The sequence below is a fragment of the Pinus tabuliformis genome, chromosome 4_2, assembly GCF_031772625.1.
Source record: "Pinus tabuliformis cultivar Carrire ecotype Pingquan chromosome 4_2, CPIR1, whole genome shotgun sequence".
NCBI lineage: Eukaryota > Viridiplantae > Streptophyta > Pinopsida > Pinales > Pinaceae > Pinus > Pinus tabuliformis.
The window spans coordinates 209,452,001-209,463,563 of NC_142304.1; the positions used below are offsets into that span (position 1 = coordinate 209,452,001).

Here is an 11,563-nt window from a genome sequence, read left to right on the forward strand (position 1 = left end):
CAGGTGAATGGTTCAACCTGCGTAAGTGTCTGACTGCTGTCCACCATCAGCATCAGATCTGCACCTTGACTGCATGTACTGGGACAAGACAATCAACAAGTTGAATGTTCTCCCCAGTATGGTCGCCAGTATGTTAGCGCTTGAGATTTCACCTCAGGCTGAGAAAGGTAAACCTCAAGGCAACATCAAACCATTCAGCCCCGTAGCTAGCCCTACGGGGTAGGAGAAGGCTCTCTCCGGTCAATCTCGGTAAATTTTCAATAGGAAGAGATGACCAATCAAGGTAACACTGATATTAGGCTAGTAAACTGATTAGAATGATTGATTTGGGGTTTTTAATTAAATAATGGGGTTTTTCTGGGCTGCATGGGCAAAATCACAGCTTCAAACAGAGAAATATAATGAACAACACAGGTTATCGACTGAGGCAAGGTAGGCAAGACATTTAGCATCAAATCTAGTTTTTAAATGGGATGGCAAGACTGGTGAGGAGCTAAGGAGGGCAAACAATACCTTTGAATCCTCCTTAAACAGTAGAAAACATTAAACATGAACAAACTTATAGGCAGAGCATATAATACTATGAATTCTACCTAAACACTTCATCTGTTCACTCAGAAATGATTATGAAGTGAAATGAAACATAACAGATTACATATGAAACAAGAGAAAAACTAATGCTAAATCATCATGCCACAGGGATCTCAGAAATCAGAGCTGTGAAATTTTCATTAAAAATCCCTCTATCAAAGACTGTACAATGGAGCTCAGTTCTCCTCCAGCGCTCAGAATTTCCTCCTCTCACTAACTCCCTTTAACTCTAACCCTTTTTTATTACAAAATGATTATTTTTATAAACTATTTTAAAACAAAAACAACAGATCGACCCCACAATCAGGGCGCTGTTTGAAACTGAAATTACAAAAAATTCGAAAAGAGAACAGCCTTCTATTCTAAAATAGAACCGTGTCCCTAAAAATCCTCTGATCATTGGCTAATTAAAGATGAATGCTGGAGCATAGATCCTCATAGGATCAGGATTGAAATCAAATCGCATTCTTTGGCTATGATAGATAGCACAAAATCCTCCATTTGCTATTAAAGATAGAAAGCATTCCATTATTCCAGCGTGAAAACCGAAATAGGCAAACGATCCTTGACTGCCACTTTGCAAACTGCGCCCCAAATCTGGAAATGCGTTGGCCATTTTAATAAAACAACCTTTAAGCTAACGTTCTATCCTTATGATGACAACTGTACTGAAAGAGGTTTGCGTGGTTGCACTCAGCGTTTAATTCAGATTTATACTGTACCACTCATCGATTTCCAACACATCCAACCACATGCTATATGGTAGCATCGGCAATAGTTCACAGTCCGTCTCCTAAGAGCCAGCTCGCCCACAATCCCACAACATCTTCAAAAGATCCCAACAATCTTTGGCGGAAATCATGGAACAATATAAACAAAAGGCATCGTAGGCTGTGCCACCTACGACACAGGACTTTGAACGCACCTTCTGTGCACGTTGCTAACAGTGTTCCAAGATTTGGAGGCATAAAAGTGTTATTTTTTCCTTAAACATAAAAAACTTGACCTTCATTTAGGAGGCCCTCATGAGGAACATTAAAAATGACATTATTTTCCATGCATATCCTTTGAAGGAAAGCATATATATTATTTTCCATGCATATCCTTTGAAGGAAAGCATATATATTATTTTCCATGCATATCCTTTGAAGGAAAGCATAGATATAATCTATTGCAATTTTCTTCAGCAAGCTAGATTCCCTTCTTGCGCTTACTACAGTATTACCCAGAATATGCACCACACCAGCATCCCTGCAATCATTTAGAAATCGTAAATCATCATCAACAGTTCGAATTTGAGAAACACCAAATCTGACAGGCAGACCTGATTGTTGTGGAGATGCTTCGGAGACAATTAAATTCTGTGATGATTCTACTGAGACCATGCCTAAAGACATCAGATTCGCATTTTCTGTGTCTAAAGTAGGTGCCTGTTGAGACTTTTCACATAAGCTATAATCCTCTGAATCTGAGGAAGAATCCATTAGTGACTCATTACGGATAAACATGGACAAATGATCCAATAGCATTTTCTCAAAGTTGTCATCCTTCTTATGTAGGTCTTTGTAACCATACCTAACAACACACCTAAACATGTGAAAGTCTTTGGGCCCAATGCGCCTAACAAGAAAACACTCTGCTTGCGGAACTGTATTAACTGGTAGATGCTTTACACAGAAAAATACAACAATAGAATGTATAGCAGGAAGATGAGTAATGAAATGTGAGAATATGCGAGGAACTCCATTCACAAGTTTTGTATACAGAAGGTCAATCCCTAGAACTCGAACCAAACCAAGGCCAGGACCTAAACCCAGAATCCATGCCATTGAAACCTTGGTCTCTATTTCAAATTCATATTTTTTTTTCCCTGTACCATAATGCCAGGTATACATGATAATAAGAGATACAACAACAATCACAAGTGGAACCCAACCTCCTTGGTCAACCTTGAATAACATAGAGGAGAAATATACCAGCTCAATGATAAAAAAGAAAATAGTAAACAGTAAAAATAACAGCCAATTACTCCTCCAGACGACTAACATAATAAGAGCCATCAAAAATGTTGTGACCAGCATAACAGTTATAACTGCAATACCATATGCATTTCCAATTTGAGTTGTGTCGTTGAAGCAAATGGTAACTATGATGCAAAGCACCATAAGAATCCAATTAATTTCAGGAATGTAAATCTGTCCAGAAAGGTAGTTTGATGTGTGAAGGACCTTCACTCTCGGAAAAAAACCAAGTGCAACTGACTGATTGATAATTGAGAAGGTTGCAGATATGGTAGCCTGGCTGGCAACAACAACAGGCATAGTTGCAATGACAAACACAGGATAATAAGCTAGATCTGGAATAGACTTATAAAAGGCTTCTGTGACATCATCTTGATGGTGTATAAGATATGCACCCTGCCCCAAATATTGCAATAGCAAGCAAGGAAACACAACTGATGTGAATGCAATTTGAAGAGGTAAGGTTGAAAAATGGCCCAAATCAGCAAAGAGCGCTTCTGTACCTGTTATACTAAGCATAATGCCTCCTAGAGAAGCCCAGCTATGGTTTTTCCCTCTTCTAAAATACCGCACTATATAAACTGGAGAGAAAGCTTTCCAGACATGTGAATCATGCTTACATATATTGTAAGCTCCAATACTTCCAATGCATAGGAACCAAAAGAAAACTACCGGTGCAAATAACCATCCAACTTTGTCTGTACCATAATGCTGCATGCTAAATAGAATAACCAAGATGACCACTGCAATCGCCACAACTACAGCAGAGCTCATTCCATGATGATGTACCTTGATACCATGAACAGAGGAAAGGAAAGGGTGTATGAGGCTATGAATATTTGATCAAGATCTGGACCTGCAACATCAATTTTCCAGAAGAATTCTCTTTCCCACGCGACCCCTCTCTAACTTCATTCAACACACTTGCAAGTTGAAGTCGTTGATAGTAAAATGGACCAATGAATATTTCACAAGTAAGCTCTGTACCAAGGGTGCCACTGTAGAGAACCTCTGTGCCATGATAGTTGAAACCATATGAAGATAAAACTTGACCAAATTCATCAACAGTAGAGTCTAATGTGTGCTTTGTTTTGTGTTTTGTGCTTTTACAGAGGTAGGAGCTTGAAGTTGTTGCCAGTTGAAGAGCTGAAGAACAAATCACATAATCTAAAGCAACACATTGAATGATTTCTTCTTCAAAACAGGGTTTTGAAGAAGAATCAATCTCTGACATGAGATGGAGTCTAACAATACCTATCAAAGGCTTGATGAAGCAACCTGAGGAAATGATTAAAATAATGGATGGAAGTAGGTGGCAAGGTATGGTACCATCAATTAACATGACCCTCAAGGGCGAGGAAGAAAAACACACAAGAAAACTCTTCATCATCGATTTCATAATGTTCATAAAATTTAATAAAATCAAAGATGTGCTAGGTTATGGATGTTCCATACTCACCATCAAACTTTAACTAAGACAAGCGATAAAGAGGCTCATCAGAGATTGTAAATTGACAGATGGATAAATTGGAGAAACACCCCAAGAGTAAGAGTTTAGTATGAGCCATTTTAGATAAGAAGTTCAAAACATACTTAACAAGCACATTGTTGACGGTGACGGTGTTAGAAATCTGTAAACCAAGGGGTCTCCCTGATGTGAGGTCCCAATTAGACCTCACACCATTTGGGATAGGAGCCACATCCAGAATATGGCTTGGTTGCTAGTTGTGTTAAAGATATTCCTTGGCTCTAACTTTCAGCAAGAGAGAGGAGTGCAAATGTGCCTTCGAAAAGCAAGGGAGGTGTGTCTAGTGAGTGTTCATTCGTATGTGTGTCAAAGTTCTTTTACTGCGGAAGGGGAGGAGAAGTGAGCCTCTAAGAGAGAGGTAATAGTACCACCCTAGTAGAGATACACATAGAGAAGAAGAATCCGTTCAACATCAAGCGGAATAGTCCACATAGTTGTGGCAGTCATTATAACCAATACAACAAGGAAGATCTGTCTAATATCCAGCAGAATAGTCCATGAGGATGCGACAACGATAATAACCATTACATCACATTCTCAAAATCATAAGTACCAAAATAACTAAAATAGTTCAACTACTTTAGCACAGTTGAAAGCAAACATGAATTACAAACATTCACAAAATCATCTTACAAATATCCATAATCCATGCATGAAGAACATGTTGGCCATAAGGCTTCTGATATTAAGGAAAAGTTCCAAGACGCATGTATACAATGAACATCGCTAGCTCCAGTAGTGGAGCAATGGAGCAACTCCTTGCTCCTCAAAAGTACTAGTTTGTCCCTCTAATGCCTTGCTGGAGGAGCCTAGGTGAAAATTCCTTTGCTCATACAATGAGGGTGTATATATACCAAGTGGTGATGCTTCACCTTCCTTGTGACTCTTTGAATACCCCCATGACAATTTGACTTCCTATGACTTTTCAACTTTACATGACTCTTCATATTCTGAATGTGTACTTTGGACTTCCACTTTACAATACAATTTCCAATATAGAATTACATAATCCACAAATGATGTGCTACATGATGACTCATGACAGGACATGACATGACACTCATGACATGAACTGCATGATGATGTGGTAGTTCCAAGCCATTCTTTGTTGTTGCTTTCTTTGTGTCTTCTCGAAAAGCTGGTGGATGTTCTTCTTCTTCCTCCTCCTTATGACTTGAAAATGAGGAGTATTCCATGTGATCTTGATCTTTCATCTTCCATTATAGTTTGGTGTTCCTTCGCCTTCTTGGACGATGATCATCTTATCTCCTCAGCTCCATATGTGTCTTCTAGGATGTTCTCCTTCTCCATATCCTTCTTCATCATCTTTCCATAACATGATAGAGTACATGCATTTGCAATCCACTCATGACAAGACGACATTAGTTCGATAAACCCCCAGTCTAAGATGTTGCATGATAATCCACTGACTGAGCCAAAACTATGTGGCAGGCTGAGGGATAGGCTGAGTGACTGCGCAATTGTGCAGCTCAGGTAGTCAAGGGTCAAGCTTGAGCCTTGAGATTACGTAAGGCGCAGTTAAGGCTAGACTGAGGAAGAAAACTGAGCAATTTGGGAGCTCAGTGTGATAGGATGAGGGTATTGGAGCTAGATCAGTGTATTGCATAGTTCTAGAGGACAAAGGAGCCTAGGTGATTGTGTAATTGCACTGTTCAAGAGCTCAAGGTGTAGGCTTGAGCCTTGAGACTGTGTAATGCGCAATACTGACTGGGCATGAGAGATAAATTATGTAGTTTTGGGAGTTAGTGGGCTAGGCTGATGGATTTTGCTCTACTTCAGCCACTTGTGTAGTTATGGGAGGCAAAGCAGGCTTAGTGATTGTGTATTTCAGGAGTTCATGGTTTGATCTTGAGCTCAGATATTGCGTAATGCATAGTTGGGGCCATGCTGGAGGGCTGAATTGCACAATTTTGGAGGCCAATGCTCAAGCTTGAGCACTGAAATTGTGCAATGCACAGTCCCGGGAGGCAAGAAATTCACATTGTGCAGTGTCAAGAGGAAGGGTTGCATCTTGAGGCCTGGGACCATGCAATGCGTAGTTTAGGAAGGCCAGATGAGGCTAAGTTGCTGGGAATTTTTAGAAATTTGGCCAAGTGTGGGATCAACGAAACTGATGTGAACAATGATAGGAATTGACTATGATCACACACTAGGATATTTGAAGACACAACATAGATTATCTAGAACACATGAACACATACTTCCCTCAGTGCAATAACCTTTATGACAACTTATGATAAGTGTGACATTAAAGATACAATTTGCAACAACAATGACGACACTTATGCAACAATGCTTAAAACTTTGGAAATGAGTGTGACAGATGTCTACATGGTAATATCACCTCGTTTTCACAAATATAAACTCTTGAAACCACCAAAACAAGCTCATGTACACCATGCGACATTTAACATGCAAAAATACAATGATTGCTACAGTGCGAACGACACTTGCGATATGTGAACAATAGTGAAAGTAACACATGCCAGAGAAAAGATAACATGAAAACAACACTAATTAGAGTGAAAGAAAGTGAAAGCGATAACTGTAAACATGAAAATGAAACTCATGGAAACAAAGGTGTGCAGAAAGGACAATTTGCAAAACTCACCAAAATAGAAATACAAATGCAGCTAGAAGTGAGAAACTGTCGATGTCAGTGCACCCTAACTTTTGACATTGATTGGACATCCCACATGCACAATCTTTATGGACTGTACTATGCTTGTTCAAGCTTGCATAAAATAATGCGCTCATGCACTTGTTGCGGACTGATCATGTGTGAGCAAGTGACTTCGACACTTCCAATCCAAGAAGGGATCTTAAAAGCATCACTGACCAAGAAGTGACAATGGAACGACCAAACACAAGATCCACAGTAGGCTCCAAAATTAGAGTGTAGGCAAATTTTGGAGGGTGTTTGTCACAACGACATCAGATTCATAATATATCGTATACCTTTTTTTCATGAGGACTCTTCCATGTCCCTACTTACATGCATTAATGTACACAATGAAATTTTCATCCGGATCAACTATTTTCAATATAGGTGCACTTGTTAATAACATTTTTAAATGTTGAAATGCCTCCTCATATTCATGAGAGCATTCAAATTTCACACCCTTATTTTGCAAGGAGGTGACAAGATGGGTTATTTTTTAGAATCCATTGACAAGTCTTCTATAGTAGCCTGCTAAGCCCAATAACGATCTCACCTCTGTCACATTTTTTTGTTGTTGTCCACTCTTTGATTGCTTCGATATTTTCTAGGTCTACTATTATCCCTTCCTCTGGAACAATATAACCAAAATAATGAATTTGACTTTGATAAAATGAACACTTAGTTTGGCATATAACTGATGTTTTCTAAGTACTTACAACACAATCCTTAAATGTTTTCCATGCTCTTCTTTATATTTTGAATGCTCCAGGATGTCACCCAAAAATACAACAACAAACTTATTCAAATAATTCTAGAATGCCACTCATAATGCGCGTGAAGACACCTAGTGAAATAGATAACCCCAATGGTGTTAGGCTATTATAATGTCACAAATAAAACCCTTCACAAGTCAATATGGACGTAATCTTATGAGTTGTAAACACCGTATGGACAGGCAATGTGAGAGCTATTCTACTTCCTAAAACAAGTAAAATGATTACCTTTTAATCTAATCCGAAAGAAGAATTTAAACTCATATCTAGTGACGAGGATGTAAGGAAAATTGTGGAAATTCAAACAAAGTATGCATGTGTCTAAAATCCATTTAGCTAGTCATTATATTAATTCCAGTGACCTGGCTCTAGAATGCAATATTTCGTTGCTCCAGGACAATGTTCATGTACTCATTTGTAGGTTTAAGTTGAAGGATAAAATATTATAGTTTGGTTCTTAGTTTGCGGAGATCAAACACTAGAAATCAAAAGGTTGAGCATTAAATCATAAATCAAAGTGCTGAATTGGAATCTAGACTAAAGTTGTCTTAAGGATTGCAAGCTTTCTCAATCAATGGTCCCAACACAAATCTTCTAAACGGTCTTAATCAAGACTTAATGTAAGAAGCACGAGCATAATATAACATATAAAACCATTGTACATCTAATATCAATGTCACACTTGGACACTCAACTCATAGTCACACAAGTGTTGTGCATTCATTGAACAAAAGTAAATACATATATACTATAGAGGAATTGTGTAATAGTTATCTAAATCAGGTTTATCACAACAATGTTTTATCACTATTGAAATAAGAAATCAACTTTCAGTGTATTTTTAAACATAAGCTATGAATCATTGTTCAAACACAGACATTAATATAAACACAAATTGTATGCTCATTCAATTCAAAGATCAAACTTATACTTATATGCTAGCATACCAAGAAACGAAGGATCAAACTTATCCTTTTTTGCATCAAAGAAACGAAGGATAAATGCTTATTCAAATCTTGAAGTATGAAATAAAACTTTGGTTCAATGCACGGTATTATATATCATAAACATTAACACATAGGCGAATTAGGATCAAATATTAATAGATATATTATAAGAGCCCACACAATGTTGCCATGTACACAATCCATACACAATAATAATCACATGATTATCCAAACATCAATTAATAAAATGTTTCAAGAAATAATGCATACATAGAAGTAAACCTTTGAATTATATATGTATAAATGAAACTAATATGTTATAGATTAGGTACGTTACCTTGTGAGGGGCCCTTGCCACAAGTAGTGCCTGGTTAAGTTTCTATCACATAAGACAAGATATCACGATGAAACCATGAATCAAACTAGCCTTTTATTAACTAGAACCAAATTACAACATGCTTGCTAGCACATGGCACATACACAAATTCACAGAGTTTGAAGTAGGGTAAGATCACAATCTTAGTATCGACTAGCAACTAGATTATTAATCTAATTCCTAGTTCTATATATACAAGTATTGCATCCATATTCTCCTATGTAAGGCCATTCTACAATGATAAGGTTTGATCCCCTATTATAGAAACAAGGCTTCTCAAAGAGGAAAAAATACCAGTAAAAAAATCTTCTCCTACTTTGTAACCTTCACCACACTAATCACGGGTGCAATGAGATCGACTATATCTAGATAGCCCCTTTGGGCTGATATCCTATTGTAATATTGAAATCATATTTATGAAAATAACTAGTTGAGATATTAGGACACGAGTTTCAGAGCTTGGGGAGGAGTTTTCTTGGGAAATTAGATGAGGTGGTTATTAATACTTGTCATGGGCTAACTAGTGGGTCTTTAATGGGATGACTGCAAAATTATGGAGTTAGAGTAAAATAGGATGAGCCCATATTCCTATGGACAAGTCCAAAAGAAAAAGGGACAAAAATTAATTAAATGAGTAAGTTGCACTGGCATTAGGTAGGACACATGACCACAGCACCACCATACTGTTACAACCGTGGTAATGTGTAGGTCAAGAAAAATAATAGAGGGATGCAAATTAGAAAGGGGGGGGGGGGGGAATCCATATAGGCTTAGGAGAACAAACCCGCAGAAGAGGAATTTGGAGAGTAGAGGAGGACTCAACAAAGACGAAGCATTGTACCCTTTCTCGTACAACTTACTAAGGAACTTGAGAGTAGTGTGGATATATATATATATATATATATATATATATATATATATATATATATATATATATATATATATATATATATATATATATATATATATATATATTGAATCCCAGATCAATGGAAACAAGACTGGGTTACCTTCACAAATTCCCTTTCAGAAGCACATGTGAGATTACAGGATAGGGAGGATGAACTTATTTAGACTCTAGCTCCTCATGGCAGATACACTCAAAGAGATGGATACTCCTTCATTTTCATAGAGCATGAACTTGATAACAGTGTATGGTTGTGGTGGTCGCTTTAGAAGCTTAAAGGAACAACAAAAACAAAGAACTTTAGATCCCAGATCAATGGCAACAAGACTGGGTTACCTTCACAAATGCCCTTTCAGAAGCTTATGTGAGATTACAGGATAGGGAGGATGAACTTATCTAGACTCTGGCTTCTCATGGCAGATACACTCCAAAAGTTGGATACTCCTTCATTTTCGCAGAGCACGAACTTGATAACAATGCATGGTGGTGGCGGTCGCTTTAGAAGCTTAAAGGACCAACAAAAACAAAGTTGTTCATGTGGTGCCTGTTGCATGAAAAAGAACCTACTGGAGACAATCTTCAACGTAGATCATTTCAAGGCCCAACATGGTGCATCTTATGCAAGGAAAATGCATAATCAATAAATCATTTGTTCCTTGAATTTCCGATAACTGTACAATGATGGAATCAAATATATCAGATGTTGGCAAGTAATATTAGGTGGCAGGGAGAGATAAGTCAAGAAGCTTGGGAATTATGGTGGAATAGGGCTCAACCCACAAATCTCTAAAATATGCCCCCCTCTGGTATGTTGGGGTATTTGGTTAGGTAGGAACCAATTTTTTTTCCAAGATAAAGATCAAAATTGGAATTTCACCTATTCCTATACAGTGGAAACTTATAACTTGATCCCTGAAGATGAACAAAACTAAAGGCATTGGATCATAAGTACATAAGTCATCGACAAGTCCTTGCCATGGGATTATTTTGATGGTTTTGCACAACCAGAAGGATGTGGTGGAGAAGTAGTGATATATCTAAATGAAGATCATTATTTCAAACTAAGAATGGGGTTAGGAAGATGTAAAAACAATTATGTAGAACTAAACAACCTAATACTTCTGCTCATTTTTTCCCTAGAGAAAGGATGCCGACAACTACAAATTTTTGGTGATTCAAAAATTGTCATAAATTGGTTCAATCAACAGTCAAATTTTCATGTGCATAGACTCAAAAATCTGCTAGAAGAAGTTATTATTTTAAAATCTCAATTTGACTATGTGATATGTCATCATATCTACAAGAAATGAATCAAATTTCCGAAAGCTTATCCAAAGAAGCTGCGCAACAACATTTTGGCACTTGGATGATAGAAGAACAATTGGGACAAGGCTACTATCAATACTTTCATAGGCCCTTCATCGATCAATAGATATAGGATGCAGATCCAATATGATCCTACTCAGCTCATAGTCAGACCACTTTTTGGTTATTTTTGTTGAATATCAGATCTAATGGTTTTGTACATATTTATATGTTTTATCTAGTTTTGTTTACAAATACTTATATGTACACAATCACTATTATTTTGGAACTCTATGCAGTATGTGGCAAATATGGCCACCAATTTTGAGATATGCTCCTTTTAAAACATTTACAACATGTAACTTTTAATATTTTATATAATGAAAATTATGATTTTTCCTCGGGGCAATATATGTATATATATGTATATAT

The 11,563-nt window shown here is 37.3% G+C and overlaps 1 protein-coding gene across 1 annotated transcript; it reads right to left on the reverse strand.

Annotated features, from left to right (window-relative positions):
- Positions 1 to 1,577: 1,577 nt before the first annotated feature.
- LOC149168852 (putative potassium transporter 11) lies at positions 1,578 to 3,421 on the reverse strand. The gene is made up of 2 exons (XM_089426982.1): positions 1,757 to 3,421; positions 1,578 to 1,678 (listed from the first exon to the last, which is right to left on the reverse strand). The coding sequence occupies exons 1-2, from the start codon at positions 3,384 to 3,386 to the stop codon at positions 1,578 to 1,580; spliced, it is 1,731 nt and encodes a 576-aa protein (XP_089283108.1). The 5' UTR covers positions 3,387 to 3,421.
- Positions 3,422 to 11,563: the final 8,142 nt, after the last annotated feature.